At 42.2% G+C, this 18,128-nt stretch overlaps 2 protein-coding genes across 9 annotated transcripts in view; one reads left to right on the top strand and one right to left on the bottom strand.

Moving 5' to 3' along the window:
- Positions 1–10,563, top strand: part of KREMEN1 (kringle containing transmembrane protein 1) — a 31,285-nt gene extending 20,722 nt beyond the window's left edge. For all 3 annotated transcript variants that reach the window (XM_065033056.1, XM_065033057.1, XM_021284852.2), the window contains exons 6-9: positions 3,456–3,788; positions 4,390–4,548; positions 5,350–5,434; positions 6,404–10,563. In XM_065033056.1, the coding sequence (XP_064889128.1) occupies positions 3,456–3,788; positions 4,390–4,548; positions 5,350–5,434; positions 6,404–6,566 (740 nt within the window). In that variant the 3' untranslated portion in view covers positions 6,567–10,563. The remainder of the gene's footprint in view (positions 1–3,455; positions 3,789–4,389; positions 4,549–5,349; positions 5,435–6,403) is intronic.
- Positions 10,564–14,308: 3,745 nt separating this feature from the next.
- ZNRF3 (zinc and ring finger 3) overlaps positions 14,309–18,128 on the bottom strand; it is a 73,051-nt gene continuing 69,231 nt past the window's right edge. For all 6 annotated transcript variants that reach the window (XM_065033041.1, XM_065033044.1, XM_065033040.1 and 3 more), the window contains one exon: positions 14,309–17,172. In XM_065033041.1, coding sequence (XP_064889113.1) covers positions 17,129–17,172 — 44 coding nt within the window. In that variant the 3' untranslated portion in view covers positions 14,309–17,128. The remainder of the gene's footprint in view (positions 17,173–18,128) is intronic.

Genomic DNA, 18,128 nt, shown 5'->3' with positions numbered 1-18,128 from the left:
ACAGGCTGAGAGAGCTGGCGTGTTCAGCTGGAGAAGAGAAGCTCTGGGGAGACCTCATTGTGACCTTTCGGTGCTTAAAAGGGGCTGATAAGAAAGATGGGGACAGACTTTTTAGCAGGGCCTGATGCGACAGGGCAAGGGGTGGTGGTTTTAAACTAAACGAGGGGAGATTCAGGCTGGACATGAGGAAGGAAGTTTTTACACTGAGGGTGGTGAGAGCCTGGCCCAGGCTGCCCACAGAGGTGGTGGATGAACCATCCCTGGAGACATCCCAGGCCAGGCTGGACGGGGCTCTGAGCAACCTGAGCTGGTGAAGATGTCCCTGCTCATGGCAGGGGGGGCACTGGGGGAGCTGGGAAGGGCCCTTCAACCCAAACCATTCTGTGGTTCTATGTGAAATAGCTCTTCCAAGAAATGCCTGCTCAGGCAACTGAGTCATGCTCCAGAGGTTGTCTCTTACTTCCCACAAATGGTACTAACTCAGCCATTGTAAACAGCATGTCACGGAAAGACTCATTCAGAACTGCTCTTACCAGAGAGCAGATACATGATAAAGCGAGGCACCTCAAAGAAAATTTCAATTTACATCAACTTGTTGTTTTTTTTCTTAAACCAGATGGGACTTGCTACAATCCAGTTAACGCGACACAATGCAACGTAGTAGAACTGGGACAGGGAAGGAGTGTACTGCAAAAGTACAAACAAGAAAGGTTGCTATTATGACCATCGCAGATTTCATAACTTCTAGTACATAGAAATTCTCCTTTCTGCTCTTCAGTATGCACACCAGTGCCAGCTGTGTAACCTCACAGGTTGATGGTATGAGTTCCCAGTTGTCTGGCTGTACTACAGGCTCCCAGTATAGCTGAGAGCACTGGAAAAGTTCATGGTATGCATGGATATATCAAACCCCTCTGATGTAGAAGCTACCTTTTAAGTTGAGTTATAAACTTCCCAGAACTAAAAGCAGCATCATTTTTCCACCTTCTGAACACAAACTTCCCATCTCCTTACTCTAAAACTCTGGTTCCTGGATAGTAAGACAGAAAGACATCTTAGTCGAGACAGGAATTAGTCACTCTACTTACTTCCAAATTCTTCCCAATATATGAAAAGAAGGACTTGCATGTTGCTTTCAATGTTGAGATAGCAGGTAGCTTTACACTTCAGCATCCTCTGTTTCTTTCTGCTCCTGGTCTCCCAAATCCTTGATGGGTAAAGACTTCCTTTGTAGCTTTCATTTTCTGGTATGACTGAGGGCTCAGCGAGATGTTACCCTGAGGACCTGCATCTTCTCTCGTAACCAGCAAGGGATAGAGCTATGGCCAGGGGAGAGAGGTCATCCTAGTCACTGCCACCTGTTTTCTCTTGGTGATGAGCAACACCTGCTTACCTCTTTTCCACATTGTGTCACAGCCCCAGAACCTTCACCCCTGATCCCTCTGTGTGTGTGTGTGCAGTCTCTCTATCTCTCTCTCTCCCCCACACATTAACCTTATGTGTTTATGGGCTACTATAATGGCCTAAAGCTGTAAAATTCAGACCCACAACACAGAACTCTGCCAGCTGTGGAAGGAAGTGAGAGGGAAAGCATTTCCATTCCATATGGGCAGTGCTGTACTTTGTTAGGCATCTGTGGAGCACTAGTCAATGGCATTTGTAGTTAGTATCGCTGGTTTGAAGAACATCTTGTGATTCAGTACTTAAAAACAGCAGAGCCAAATGCGTCAATACCTGTAAGCCAGTTGCAAAGAGGAGATTTGATACCTCAATGACAAATTTCAATTCTATCAATTCAATCTATTCTACCTTTTCAAAAAAAATCCATCTATTTGATTAAATTGCCAGCTCTGTTAGCACGGAGTAATTGCCAAACACAAATTCCTCTGTGGGGCTTAGGACCTCTGTAGAGTCTTTCACATTCTTTCTATTCTTCTTTCATATTCTCTCCTCTGTAAGGTCTTCCGTGGTGCGGCACTGAGATGTGAGGTTGCTCAGGCCATGATCAGGCCTTGCTCCAGAAAAAGAGAGAAATGTTTTCACATGATTTTTCTGGCAGACATGCTGCTGCTTGTTCTTGTTCCCTTTTAACTTCTGTTTATTAAAGCTCATTCTCAGAGGCCTGTGAAAACCGAGACACTTCAAAACACTTCCTTTATTTCCATTTTCACAGGCCTCTATTACAGGGCTTTAATTAAGCGTTCAGAGAAAAGAATTTAACTTTGATTCTTTGTTCCTTCAGCTTATGATATGGGGATTGATGACTCTGATCCAAACAGTTTAGTCATGAAATACATTATTATATATATACATTATATTGTGTATTTAGGGATATATAAAAATACATATATATATGCATATTCTTATATACAATACATTTTTAAAATATATATGTTTATATATAGATATGTATCAAATCAGTTGGCTGGCATTGGAGTTTCTCTCTGGATTAATTGTTAAATAAGTTTGCAATGGGAATCTGGATAGTTGTCAAGAAATATAAAGATTTAGTGGGCATGTACTTGTTTTGAATGTAAAAGGTAGCAAAAAATGAAAAGATTTTCTTTAGGCTTCATGACAGGATCTTTTTTAAGTTACTTTAAGGTCAAACATTAATTGACAAGATCAAAAGACAGGATACTTAAGAAGCGCATATAAATGGCCACAAAGGTGATTAAGGGATAACAGCATCATTCACGCAAGGAAAGGCTGAGTGATCTTTGATTGTTTAGCCTTGAGAAAAGAAGGCTGGGGGAATCGTTTCAATTTGTATAAATGATTGATGGGAGGGTATAAAGATGAAGCCAGGCTCTCCTCAGTGTTATCTAGTGAACAGACAAGAGACAACAGGCACAAACTGAAATACAGGAAAATCCATTTAAACTTAATAAGGAAACCCTTTTTTATGGTGAGGGTGACACTGGAACAGGTTGTCCAGAGGGGGTGCAGAGTATCCATCCTTGGGCCCGACTATCTCCAGGGGTCCCTTCCAACCTCAGCCATTCCGTAAAGATTTCTTTTTTCAATTTGATAAGGCTGTGAAGGAATTTCAGTCCTTCACCACTGAGAGGTACAGTCACGGATCCACTTGTCTGCCTGATAGGGGTGGAGTGGGAGTTCCTGAATCAGTGCTGCAGCTTCTGTCCTGGTCCTGCAGGGCTGCAGGAATGGGTACACGGTTACATACAAGGACAAAGGGTAGTCGCAGTTTCAGGATTAAAACACAGGTCTCAGAGCAGTGAGACAGGAGCGTACCCCAAGCAAATGCAACTGAACAGCTGTGCTCCCAGTGCTGTGGGAGGTGGAGAACACCAATCTGCCAGATGTGCATCCTGCTGCAGGAGCAAGTCTGTGCCTGCAAGTCAAATTTGAGTATTAGAACACAAAATGCTAAAGCTGTACATAATGAATGTATAACTTTTTTTTTTTCCTCCTCTCTCCTCTTCTTTTCACAGCCCTCATTGGTGCTTGTGGAGGGAATTACACTTCTGCTACAGCTGTGATCTATTCCCCGGATTTTCCCGACACGTATGGCACAGGCAAAGTCTGTTACTGGACCATACAAGTTCCAGGAGCATCTCAAATCCACTTCAGCTTTGCCCTTTTTGAAATCAAAGATGCTACAGATATGGTGGAATTGCTGGATGGCTACACCTATCATGTTCTAGCTCGTTTTAATGGCAAGAACAGGCCGCCCCACACCTTTAACATCTCTTTGGACTTTGTCATTTTGTACTTTTTCTCAGATGAAATCAACCAAGCTCAGGGATTTGCTATCAGATACCAAGGTAAGAGGCTAATGTTGCTGTTTCTACCTTTCAATGAACTGTTAAAGCATTTAATTAACACAGGAGATTTCTGAAGTGGGAAAAAAAGAAAAAGGCATCAATATTTTAACTCATGCCTACAGGTGTTTAATCTGTCTCATTGCCACTGTTCAGTGGGTAAACACTTTGCTAAAATTTCTGTCAATTTGGAACACTTCAGTTAGCTATGTCATAATAACACAAATTAAATTTTCAAGTATTCAGTCCTATACATACCTGCCTTTCAAAACAGATTGGAAAATGACAAAGCTGAAATGAACCAGTAGTCCATTTGCATATTGGTTCATCTTGGCTCTTTCCAACAGTCTATTCCACTCAGATCAGAAGTCATCAGGGGAAAACATTTTAGTCCTTGAGTTGTACCTCCTGTTATGATGAATAATTCGGTTCCAGGAACCTCAGCTTGGTGAAGTACGGGCTTTTTCGAGCATCAGACATAATTTGATTATTTGACTTCTCTAAGTAAACCAGAGAACAGCACATGTCTGTTTGCAAGCACGAAACAAAGTCCAGTTACACCTGTTCAGAAATTGTTATTGTAATCATACTCTTGTGCTTTCAGCTGTGAAGGACAATGTGCATCAAAACAAGATTCCAGTGAATCAGACCCTTTCAGAGAAGATAAATGAACAAGCAAACCTCAGCATCAATGCAGCCCGGTCATCGAAGATACTTTATGTCATCACAACCAGCCCAAGTCATCCTAGTAGCTCCATGCCTGGTAATACTACAAGAAAACATGGAAACGGGAAAAATGTTTTGCCAAGGCACAATCTAGAGTCACTGTTTCTTTTGCTTCCTCCTCCACATTATCTGATCCCCTGTGCCTCTTTAGTATGATTCACTTAGTCTAATTGCTGCTAACTGTGCTCTGCCCTCATTACTTTTCAAAACTCACTTCTCAGCATAAACAGTCAGAAATAGCGTGAAGATGCATATCGTTACAGCTGGGCCTGGAGCACAGTATGGATGCTGTAATAGTTCTAGAGTGCATTCCAAACCTGGAGTGCGAGGATGTGACTGCTTGTGAGCTGCGTGTCCCCAGACCAGCCAGGCTGCAGAACCGCCGAGGGGTCTGCGCCGATGTGCTGGCACTGGGCCCAGGCTGGTGCCTGAGTTACCACAGCTACGTTTAAGCTGCCTAGTGTTAAGCTAGCTTGGGCATGCTGTCCTAAGATGAAACTGCACCCTTGGATTTTATGCAATTATGGAAATACTGTCAAAATGACAATGACCAGTCAATGCCCTGATGAAGGGGCATTGGGATGGAAGGAACTTACACTTCCTTTTTTTGTTCCTTTGAGCGCCATCACTTCTGAAGGTGATGACCTTTATTCTGTTTTCATAATTTGAGGTCCTTGCAAAGCTGCTCAGTGTGCTAAATATCTCAGAGTTACATTCTAGTGCTGTCCCTTTTCCCATCTTGCCATGCTATAGCCTCCCACTGCAAGATTATGAAAGTGCATGATGAATGAAAAGGTAATGTAATGTAGAAATTCCCTCCCTCTCTTGTCTTCTACAGAATGGACAATATATAGTCTCACAGCACTGCTCATCCTAAGTGTTACAGCCATAATAGCAAAGATATTTCTCCACATAACCATGAGGTGAGTATGGAGCAAAACTGTCCCTGGAGACCTGACGTCTCAGCTCTGTACCAAACCGGCTACACTTCATTCCTCTGCCTTCTGATAGTGTCAGATTGGTCATATTCAAAACCAGCATATATGTTACATACTTGTGTCCTCCTAAGAGATACTAAATAAGCACACTTTTAAACTTTCTAGTCTGAGAGGACAGTGTTTGCTGCTAGAATATCTCTTTTATTCTTGTTTTGACCAGATTTGTTTTTTAAGGAATAAAAAAGCTTTCTCATACAGATGATGTTACATAGCAAAGAGGAAGATGTAATCAGACATCTAGCTTTGGTGGGAAGAGTTCAAATTATGATAATACTTTGTGGGAAAAGCATTAAAACCTCATCCCAGATCAGGGAAATGGGAGAAAAAAGTTAGTTATAGGCTAGTTAATACTTACTTTCACAAAAAAAATCACAGAAACTAAAATCTGTGTTATGGTCTGACATTTAACCAGTTTGGGTTTTTTTCCCGCCTGTTAAAACTAACATTTTATTACTATATTTCTCTACACTTATACCAAGTAATTTTAATATCCTCTAGATAGATACTCATTGAATGAAATGACGGGTGAGTTATCAACAAACCATAAGTGTTGAATGTTGTATTTACATACCACAAACAGATTTAAATGTACAAGGAAATTAATTTATATTAATAGCAATTAGTAACAGAATATGTACAGACTTGTTAGCTTATGTCACTGCTTTCATTAGAACAAGCTACTAGTCTAGCAACAGAACACCTTTTCATTTGGTCAAGAAACAAGAACAAACACACTAAAACTTTACATAACTATATAGGAGGCAGAAAGAAAAGGTGTCAGACGTGCGGTGGAAGCTGCTGGTGTTACCAGTGTGGCAGGAATACAGACACACTAATAACAGCAACTTCCCAAGCACCCCAACACTTACTGGTGAATTAACACTTGTTTCCTAGATCGCATCAGATCCCATCCGCAACTGAAACAGACGATTCCAGTGAGGTTACTACTGCTGGCGAGATCTGGAGTATATTTTACCAGCCATCCACATCAATATCCATCTTTAAGAAGAAGCTTCGAAGTCAACAAGATGACTGCAACCCGCTAGTGGGAAACTGAAGTGTCTTTTATTTTGCAAGAATCAATCTTAAAATCAAGGTGACTTGGGAATATTTTTTTTTCTCCCAGTCTCGTACTTCTGTTCCAAAAAGTCCATTTCCAAAGGCCTTTGAGTGATTATGCCTATCTGTGTAACTCTGGGTTGTACAAATGACAACAGATTTAATTGTGGCAATAGTTTTTAAATACCTGGTGCTCATCAGATCTGTAGGGCTGTTAATGACTGCCGTTAAACCAATGCACTTAAAATACACGTCAAACCTGTAAAATTTGAAACATCCTGTACCCCTGACAAAAGTAATTTGAAAGAGGATCTGCAGGTTGAGGACTCGTGTTCTGCTTTCCTGTACCACTGGCTACTTTAGTCCCTTTATTCTCAAGGCCAAAGACAGAAGGAGATACAGGTAACTTGTTCAGCTGCCACAGCAAACAGAGCTTATCTGCCTTAATGTAAACATGTCTAAATGGTACTATACAGTAAAATGGGAGCCAAAGACTTTGAGACTGCTTGCCCAGTGCTCCACTCTTTCTACGTTTTCTGTTTTGAAAAGCAGAGATGTACAAATAAAAAATCAAAACAGATTCAGGAAGCAAATACTCTGTGGAGCATCAGCTGCAAATGTGAGTTTTGACGGAGTAATGGTCACCAAGTCAAGGTCTGCACAAGCAATGAAGACTTTTAAATGACTGTGTCTCTCACCCATTGATCGTGGTGATTTTGTTCATATTCACAGTGATCCTGAAGTCCTGCATTTGTTCTGGATGTAAGCCTAAGGCTTCTTAAAGGATTGTGCAAAGAAACTGTAAATCCACCGAATATTTAAACAGTGAGGCTGACTAACACAGATTCTTACTCTGAAGTTAAAGATATTGACCTCAGGAGCCTGAACTATTTTCAATCAACAGCTCACCTACTCCAGGCTGCGCATCTGAACACATATGTAACACTTGCCTTCATACCTGTGAGAAAAAAGAAGTGTCTCTTGCCTTCAAAATTAATGCTGAACTGCATTTTTAAGATTAATGACCTTAATTATCTAAGAACTAAAACATCAGAGGCGATCTGATGTGTGAAATAATTTCTCTTTGATTGCAACAGGCAGCATTAAATATTTTTCTCTCTTTAGTAGAATATCTGTCCACCCACAATGCTCAGACTTCTCATCTGGGGATCAACAGTGAGTCTCTCAGCCTTGGCAAGCCCAGACTAGCAAGATAGTTAGGAAAAACTGACAATACACAAGTTGGATAAATTGACTGGAAAAGTTTACTGCTAAGTTAGAGGAAATTCAGTGAGACATTGGAATACAGTAATTCTGGTTAAGACAAAAGGGATAAATGTCACTCTAAACAGAGACCGATGGCCTGTGTATACCAGACCTGCAGTCAGAGAACAACTGTTGAATGAATCTGCAAAAGATGAATAAGAAAATTGTCACCGAGTTTAAATTCATTATAATATCTGCCCCTCAGTTTTTAACATACAACTCTCTCCCCTTCATGAGGTCTGTAGATTTCCTTGAAAAAATAGGGCATCTGAGAATTAAGCAATGAAATACCGTGCCTTACTTGCCATTGCAGATCCCGTGTTTTACCTGAATTGAATTCATTCCAGCTCCATTTATGTACCGCGGATGAGTGCCAGAGACAGCTGAGCAGTACCGCAATAAATGCTTAATAGAAACAAGACTTTACTAAGCCAGCAATTATGGAATTGTTTATATGAAAAATGGAATCTCATGGGAACATCTAGTACTTTCTTGCATGAGCTGCTGGAAAGAATACAGGAAAAGATAAAGGCACTATTGCCTCAAATTGAGACAGGCCAAGTTGTAAAATACACTGGTTCTCTATTACATGTCATCAACCTGGACCAAAAAAAACATTATCTGTTTTAGACCCAATGAGAATTTTTTAATTGCCTTTTTAACAGTCAGGTTTTTGCATCATGCTGTGTAGGGAAAAAGTTTACTTCACAGACTTGTTATGAAACAAATTCATTTGCTTCCTAAGTATACTTAATATGGTTTACTAATGGAAAGCCAGGAGGGAAGTCTCAGTGTAAAGCTAGATCCTTAGGAATTGTGACGAACCTTTGTTTGCTTGCCTTATCAAATGTTCTCGGGCAGCTAAACATATACAGGCAAAGGGACATTCAAAGAGTCAGCTAATGCTGATAAACAGAAAACATCAGGAGCACTCCATGACTGATTTCTATGTACTGCAGAAGGAAAAAATACAGAACTTTTAAGCTTCTCTCCTTCAGTAAATAATTTATTTTAATTATAAAATAAGAGAAAGCCCATTACAAACAACAGCAAAAAAAGACTGATGCTGCTGATGCCAAATCTAGGGAATTTAAAAGCTGAGATTTTGCATTGGTCCCTTAGATCCTCAACTATTTTTTAAATAGTAAAATCATGTTTAATGGGCCTTTCTTAGGAAATGTTTATCCTATCCAATTTCTGTGCAAAAGACCCATAAAACCAGCAGTTGCAACAGATTAACTGGCCATAGCAACAATGAGCATGACTAAGCGTAAGGTATTGGACAGTGCACAGGTAAACACAGTAATAAAAGTGTAGGGGAAATGCTTATGTCCCCCCGGCCAGATCTTCCCAGATACTGCTAATAGCAGAAAACAGCAATAGATAGAAATGTGTGGACAGGGTCCCTTAAATAGCACTTCTTACTATGCAGACCTGGGACCATACAGAGCACACGGATCTCTGCTGTGGATCATTTCGCAACGTGGTCCGGTCGCTCCGTGCTCCTCGCACAGACCGCAGCGGTACGGTGGCGTGTGGGATCTGTTAACACGGCACTTTATGGCCTTTGCTGTGAGGGTTTGGGGAGAGAAAGAAGAAAAGTCTGACACGCACAACTGTTGTAATCCCACATGATTCAACACACAGAAGCGCCCCATGGACACCAGCAGCTGAGTGCTGACAGCTGGAGGGCACCCACACCTCCAGTGTTCACTGCGTTTGCTTCAACACATTGAAAATAACTGCAGAACAAGAATTTGTTTGGAATTGTATCTGAATGGCCTTCTGACTGCCTTAACACGCTGGACAGGCTGCAAGTATGACAATGGCCACAATTTCAAAAGCAACTGTTTTGACAACAAAACCCTCATAAGGAGCTGCCTCCTCGCACACGCGCATTCCAGCCCCTGCTCCGGCCCCCTCCTGGCTCCGTTGTGCTGGTGATAACCGGCTGGGTGGTGGTGCAATAAACTGATCAAGTTAAAAATTACCATCACTTTTTCTTTCCTGAGTTACTTTGAACAGAGATGAGTTTCTGATGTTGTTTATCGGGCGGTTGCACAGAGGTGAGCGAATGCAGCCAGGCGGGCAGTGAGCCACAGCAGAACCACCGCTGCTGCCCCAGAACAACTGCTGGTGAGACCATCCCCATCGCCAACACGTCAGCTACAATAACCTGCCCTGGACCTGCGCCTCAGGTGGAAGGGGGCCAGCCGGACAAGTTGCCTCCCTAATTCCAAATCTGAGTTTAAAACTAGTTTAGTTTGTTGACTAAATGATTTTACTTTTGTCTTAATATTGTGCTGGGGGGGGAAATAGAGACTGTGTTATTTAAAAATATGTGTGGTATCATAGTAATATATATTTATATATGTATAGGAAATGCATTATTTAATGCAGCAAGTTGTGCTTGTATCTTGCTAACATTTTATAGGAAGAAAATATGTTAGTTTACATTCTGGGAAAAATAATTTTTCTATACACTGTAACCATAGGAAAAAAAAATCACAGATAATTCATTGGTATATATGACAGAAGATCACAGAGGAAACTCAGTTTTATGGCAGAATAGATGCTGATGAAACAATTGTTTTAAGATGTACTTTTTCCTCCTTTGAATCTTATTTCTAGCTTGTAATTGTATTAAGCTGTTTATCAAATTCTGCAAAGTCATGTGCCTGTACGCTCAGGACCATTTTAACATCAAACATGTCATCTGTGTTTTTCAATCGAGCATTAACACTGTCTTTTTTAGGGTGTGCGTCTGCCAGATTTCCTGCAGCCAGCGCAATGCTGAGGAGGTTTATCGCGCTGCTCTTGCAGACAGCGCAGTGTTACTGCAGAATTACAGTCTCTGTATTCCAGGCTCCCCTGGCAATAGCAGAAATGGGAGATTTGTACGGATAGTCCTGGAAACTGTACTGAATCTGCAGGCTGTGTGACTACAGGCAAAACACATCAGCAGACACTTGTCTGCCGCCGAATGAGCACGACTGGCTATTCCAGTTCCATCTTCTGCTTAATAAGCCTTCCCAGGCTGTGGGCAAGGCTGCCAACAGATTTTTCTAGCACACCACTTTGCCTAAAGGAAGGGTGAACTATAATACAAAAACAGCTCTTGACAAATACTTGTCCAACTAGTTCTTAATACCTTGCAGCAGTGATATTTCACAATCTTCCAATGAACTGCAGTCCAGTGATAGATATTATTCTAGACGTTTGTGAACAATCTTAGAATTCTGCTACCTTGAGATCTTGAGTGAAAAATATAATTACCTTCAGACCATACAATTTTTTCTATAACAACACCCCCCCCAACACACATACATTTCACGCAACTCTTACTTTCTCAACTGTACTGAGCACCTGTGCTTTGGGATGAAATCTGGCATTCTGAATTGCAGTCTCAAGACCATTTATTGTAAATCCAAAGGCTACCGCATGAACCAAATAAGACTGACAAGAAAACCAAGCAGATCAAACTCGAAATGAGTCACCACTGAAATATGTGTGGTGGTTATATGTGGTCATCCTGCATTCAGCAAATGGCTGTAAGTAATAATTATTTTTAAAATAAGTAATGAATTTCTGCAGGAGTTCAGTTGGTATCGCTGCAGACAAGCATTGAATAAAGGAGGCAGAAACCGCGGCCATTCACCAGCCGATTACAGCAGGACTGGCCACTGTGGAGGTTAGAAGATAATATTTGAGCTGAAACTCCCGAGAATGATTACATACGGAAAATATTGCTCTGAGAAGCAATTTCTGGGATAACAGCAAATTGAAGTTTTAGGGTTTCATGTTTTCAAACTGTTAGAAGCAACTACAACAATTCTTTCAGTGTTTTCTCTACAAATTGCAGCAACACGTAATGCTGTTTCTAGTTAGATTCGTATTTCCTTTCACTAAGTCCTCCTTCTGACCGAAATAATGCTGCGCTCTCTCAAAGAAACCTTGAGTTAACTTTATGTAAATGTCTGAATACCAGTGTCAGACACCAAAACTGTCTCCAGCTTTTCATGTCAGGACTCACTCACTTTCTTTTAGAAACACGAGTGTCCCCAGGGACCGGCCTCTCCTTGCACAGGGCAGCTCACTCTGCTCTCCTTTCTTGCCATTCAAGTTACGAGACTCCTCTTACACTCCAGTTTATTCTGGGAACTGTAGCCTTTTTTGTTGTTGTTTTTTCCCAAGCAACAGTTTCATTCTCCATTAGGGAAGTGTATTCTTTATTCTGAAAGAAATGCTTTTCATAGAAGCATTTAAATAACAGGAGCATGGCGCTTCCATTGCAAGATAAAATATCTGGTTTCAGGTTTGTCTTTTCTCCCTGGCCAAAGACTTAGGCCAGCCTGGCTCCATGGGGTATGAACACAGCCATCCTTTTAAGGGCACTTCTCTCTTCACTCCAGACAAGTATAACCAATGTTACCTAGCAGCTGTCATAGGATTTGACAGATGCACCAAATATTGCTACAGCAAAAATGAGATAGTGTTACAGAAACACCAAGTGTTACCATAAAGTACAATCTCATTGCGAACAGTCTGCTCGTGCTTTTCTTGTTTGACCACGGGGAGGTTTCATGCAGGTTTATGGTGCCCACAGGACTCCCATTTTGCCACAAATTTGTCCCTTATGTATCGAACCTCGACAGTAAAACGAAACTCCCTGCACAAAATACAAAAATATTAATTTTTCATAGAAAATGTTTACATTTAGTTATTAAAAAAAAAGCCACAACAAAGAGATAATACCACACAGGCAGACACCCCGCTGAGCAGCACATTGGAGTTCAGGCAACAGCCCACAACTGCCTTGCTCAAAGAGACACAGCAGGCGTTCCCTGGTTATTCTGTGGGACAGCAAGGGCAGAGGTACGTCCTGCTCCTAAAAACACAGTCACCTCGTGGTTTTCTTCAGCACAAGAAAGGAGAAAACAAAACACTAGTCAGCAATGGCAAACTGCGGGGGCGGAGAGAGGGAAAAGGAGACTCAGATGTGAGCCATCAACACAGGCGCATCAGCCACACACACAGGGCAAGTTTTATGCTATTTTCAACAACAATAGTTTAATGAGCTAAATTGCAAATAAAACACCTAACTATAATCACTGGTAACTGCCAGGATTCTGCTCACCAAGCGAAAATAAAAAGGTCACAAACTATGAATGGGAAGCACTTGCTGGTGCTGCCAACTCGCGGCCTCCTGCTCCCGTTCCACCCTCATGCCTGCCCCCTGTACAGACCAGGCTTGTCCCTGGTACCCGAGATCCTCGTGCTAGGAAGAGTCCCGTGCAAAACAATACTCAGTCTGTCATCACAAACATGTAGTTTTCACATATGAAACAGAGTTGGCTCATTTCTTGGCTGAATTCTGAGGTGACTGAATCACAGCACACTTGAGCATGGATGAGAGGGGAGAAAGACCAGGCGATTACCAGGTGAAAATCTTTGGGAGAGGGGAAAAAACTGGAGAACACTGGAAAGGAATGTGTGTGTCTATCACTGGATGGGAAATAAATAAGGTATGAAGGCAAACTGTTTACACAATAACATATAAACACATTAAATATATACATATGTATGCATGCAGGTTGCCATCCACATACCTCCAAGCCCCTCGCTTGCTGTCTGCGAAAACATTTTTGGTCACATTCTGCCCTCTGCCGACACAGAGAGAGTAGCACAGCACTGACTTTCAAGTGAGAGGAGTGATTTCATGGTCCAGTGTAAGGACTCGGATATAGCTTGATTGTTCAAGCTATCCAGTTGCACCCACCTGCATCACGCTGCCTCAGGTCTCACAACAGCTTTATATATTTTTATCAGGACAATAAATTATACTTACCCGACATTAAACCAGAGTTAAGGTCCCCTGCTACAAGGGACACTCAGGTTCCCAACCAACGAGGATCCCTCACTCCTCATGCCCTGGAGACCTCAGGGACTGTAAGATCCCACCCCCAAATCACCTGCAAACCCCCGTCAGGTGCTGTCCTGCTGCTCCCTGCAGAGCACCTGAGCCAGCGCTGCTCTCCTCACCTTCTGCTCGTCCTGCAGGTGTCTCCTCTGCCTCTCTCCCCTCGCGTGGTTTTCCGCACTGAAGGTCTCGGCTTCCCCCTCAGCAGCACCAGGTGTGCCCAGGAACGCTGGAGCCGCAGGGTCCCCCACACAACAGGCCTGGGGAGACCCCCTGGAGCTGCGTTCAGAAGTCCAGCCCACACCAGGGAGAACAGCTGAAAGTTCAATGGTCCCGAGGCAGAACGATACAGGTGCCTCCAGAAGAAAACCCACTTTTAATCACAATCATTACTGTCAGGATCTGTATGTGTGTGTATGTATACATATACCTATTTTTTTTTAAGAAGGGAAAATATATAGTTGTTTATGACAGTTCATCTCAGTGTATCTAAGACCATGAGGAGCACAGCTGTCCGTGGCCTTTCCCCCGAAACAAGAAGGACAACTTCCACATGGATATGCAATAAAACTGTATTTTTGTGTGGTTTTGCCTTTTTTTTTTTTTTTTTTTAATACAGACATTTGTACACTTTCTTACAAAACTGCAGGAACTACAACTTTTCTTAAATCATTTTTGGTCGGCAAGTACTGTAAAATCTTTGTGTGCAATTATCATGTATTTACAGGGCCTCATGTTAGTGATTTTCAATGATTATTACAATAATGTCACACACTCTCAACATAAGACATGGCTTAAGATAAATATATTAGTAAATAAATATTCTGAGAACATATTTCCATAAATGAAATGTGCTGCTATACATATACAGAATATATACAAGATGTTTTCTAGCTTTTAAAACATTTTTAAAAAATGGTAATGAAGGAGAAAGAGCCCTTTGACCATATTACAAATCTTTACAGCAAATTTTATACAACACAATTTTAAGTGCTATAACTTTAATTAAAAACATTTTAAATAGTGCCTCATGAGCCAAACACAATGACAACTGTTCGTTTAAGTAGTAGAAAGGCATTTTGTTATAAAAATCATGTCTCATGGCCAGCTGGCCTGTAAGTCTGTATGGACACACAGGCAGCAGGGAATTAACTAAATGTTCAATGTAAAACCAAACACTGAAACCAAGCGTAGGGTGACTCTGAGGTCAGACCTGCAGAGACTTGTACCGGCAGAGATTTCCACGACGTGTGAATGAGACCTGGACAGCCAGGAACACCGTAAGCCAGAATATCCAAATTTCTTTTGTATAACCACATTTTACCACAACATGCTGTGTAGCGATAGAGTACAACGCATCTTAGGTGGCCTCATACAGTGCCTCACGTGACACCAAGCAGAACAACCAAGGTAGGACACCACAGATTCTGCAATGCGTTTCTTTTGAGTGGAGGAAGAAGGTGAGACTTAAACAAAACAAAAAAACCCCCCAAACTTTAGAGTTTATTCTCCCAAAACATACCACTTACTCCAGTCATTCAGAGAATGAGTTCGTTCTCAGTAAGCTTCATACACAGAAAATGTGCTTATTGGACTTTTTCTTTTAATCCTATACCCAGATATCGCCTTGTATTAATTCTCTGAACAGCTGGATTTTGGTGTTGGTTCATTTAAAAAATCTAATGTGAATTCCTTTGAGTCAAATTATTTCTTCCTAACTTACTGCGTACAGAAAGTAAAAGTAAACAGATGAATGTATTTGTTATTTCTTAGATGTTCGCTTCTTTTAAAGTATTTCATTTGGGACTACAAAGCAAACACGTTAACCTTGCTGGTTCTCACAATTAGCCCAGTGCTGTCAATGACATTACTTTGGCAGAAAATGTAACATGACGTGTACACCTCTTTTTCATGTCTTTTTATACTTTAAAGTATCTCCAAAGTGTCCTGAACTTCGGACAAATCTTTTCAGAAGGCTGGCATTGTGGGCATTAAATAACTAGTTTCCCTTTAGGAGAATTCCTGCTGTGAATACACCAGACAGGATGACACTGTGTCCTCAGGCACATGCAGCATGACAGGCAATTTAAACCATGCTATGGTCGCCTCTTACTCAGAAGCCGCTGTTTCCACAGGAAACAATTGGTATCAGAAGTGACGACATGTATTATCTCATGATAACAAACATCCCCACTAGTACAAGAACAAGAATAAAAGTATGTGCCCAGGCTAATGGGGTACAGAGAGCACTCTGTACACAAGACAAAAATGAAGCACAACTGGCTGGGCCCAAGAAACCTTTAAAACAGATCGATCTATGGAAGCTACATCAACCACAGCAAAGAAGAAAACATTGATTAAACCTAGTCCCTCACTTTCCCACATGAGCAGAAGGTGACAAGCACTGCTTCCCTTAGGCATGCTTGCGGTCTACAAGGAAACAAGCCACCTTCTGACCTGGTTCCAAAACGAGCCAGCCAAGCCGCACACACCCTGCGAGCTGTTTTCCTGCGTACAGCAGCGTCCTCACAGCCGTCCGGGCTACAGGTGCCTGAAAAACTTCCTGTGGAAGGCAAGGTTCATGACCTGCACAGGTACTACCCTTCCTAAGCACTTCCTTCTAGCATCTGTTTGAGGGAGAGGTCCCCAGCATTCTTCACCAGTCAGAAGATACAATGAGGTCCGCGGTTTAGCAGGAAGTGAGGATGAGAACATTTTGAGCGAACAGCTTCCCTACTCCCACTCTGTTAAATCTAATCATCATGGCAGGAGACCCTTCCCAGCCAAATCATCAGAGCAGCATGAAAGGAGGAGGAGGGAAGAGGAGACAGCCCGATGTGTCACCTCCCTCAAAATCGCTCATATAACTTGCTGGCTACTAGGATTTGCTACTAGGATTAGTCAGGATCTGAGCATCCATTCAGCAGCTGTATCCCTCTGGACTACTATATTTCAAGGTGCTATCTGGTTTCTAAGGCAGATGTAGCCCTGAGCTTATCAAAGGCTGGACTCCTTTAAGTAGGAGATAACATAGCCTGGCTTATTTAACACACCATGTTACCTATCAGCAAGAGCTGACACAGTCACTTCTAGAAAGAAAATATAAATAACACTTTGTCATTAATATAGAAATGGCACTAGAGCTCAGAAATGCTCCACACCATGTCCCACATGGGCTTTGCACACAAATGGAGGCCTGAAGGCTTCAGGCAAGAGCGAGAAAGGAGACAATCAAGCTGATGTGGACACAGAGGAAGTGGGGGAGGGACTTCTCCACATTACCACTTTTGCGTGTTTGTCAAAGCTTAAAAAAAAAAGTCCATCAGAATTTGGAGTCTCTGATAAGCTCCGCTTCTCCATCTGGATCATCTGGTCTAGTCACCGATTTGGCTTCTCTCCAAGGGATAAGATCCAGCACCTGAAGGATAAAGAAAACTAAGGAACATTGCATCTAGAATATTGCATCCAGTTTTCAGGCTTCTAGAACATGACGCTGACTGACTGGAGCGAGTTCAGCAGAGAGGCAAGATGCTCAGAGGGCTGGAGCACTCACCCTGTGAAAAGAGGCTGAGGGACAGGGGCTTGTTCAGCCTGCAAAAGAGAAGGCTCTGGGGGCAACCCCGAGCAGCCTTGCGATACCTACATGGAGGCTGTCACAGCGATGGAGCCAAGGTCTTCACAGGGATGCATTCTGGACAAGTGGTAAGGAGCTTAAGTTGAAACATGAGATGTTCAGACTGGATGTAAGGAAAACCTTTTCACCATGCTGGTAGTCAAGGACAGGAGCAAGGGCCCAGATCCTGAGTGTGCTCTGTGTCCCTGCAGTCTATCACGGCCTCACTGGATAAACTTGGTCTAATCTGACAAACGAATAACTTGGTCTGCTTTGAGCAGGACATTGGACTGGATGATGGCCTGACGTCCCTTCCAACCTATGATTGTATGAACACCCTTAAAAACAGCCCTGGCAAGGCAGGTAAGGAGCATTCCACCAGTGGTTTGTTTTTCCCCTTGTGTATGTCCACAGCAGAGACTTTCCTACATATTTTCCTTCTACAGAAATTCCAAATTTTTCACTCTTTTTTTTAATCCTTCAGCTTGTTTGTCCCCTCCCAGCACCCTGTCCTTGGCCACTGAGGCAGCTCGTCACAGCTGCCATGACTGGCACAGTGTCCCCGGCTGCAGGAGCTCTGATGGGGGGCTGGTACCAGCGGTCACCTTTTCCCCTCCCAACAAAGGACGAGCATGAAAGCTCTTATAGGGTTAGGTAGTAAACTATAACCTTCTGTTCCTCTAGCTATGACCAAATGAGCACAGGTAACAACAGAATAACACTTTGGGGTGAATTATTAGTCAATAACCTCCTCTTATGCA

The sequence above is a fragment of the Columba livia genome, chromosome 17, assembly GCF_036013475.1.
Source record: "Columba livia isolate bColLiv1 breed racing homer chromosome 17, bColLiv1.pat.W.v2, whole genome shotgun sequence".
Lineage (NCBI taxonomy): Eukaryota > Metazoa > Chordata > Aves > Columbiformes > Columbidae > Columba > Columba livia.
The sequence above is the reverse complement of the archived record's forward strand: the minus strand, read 5'-3'. Positions and strand labels throughout refer to the sequence as shown.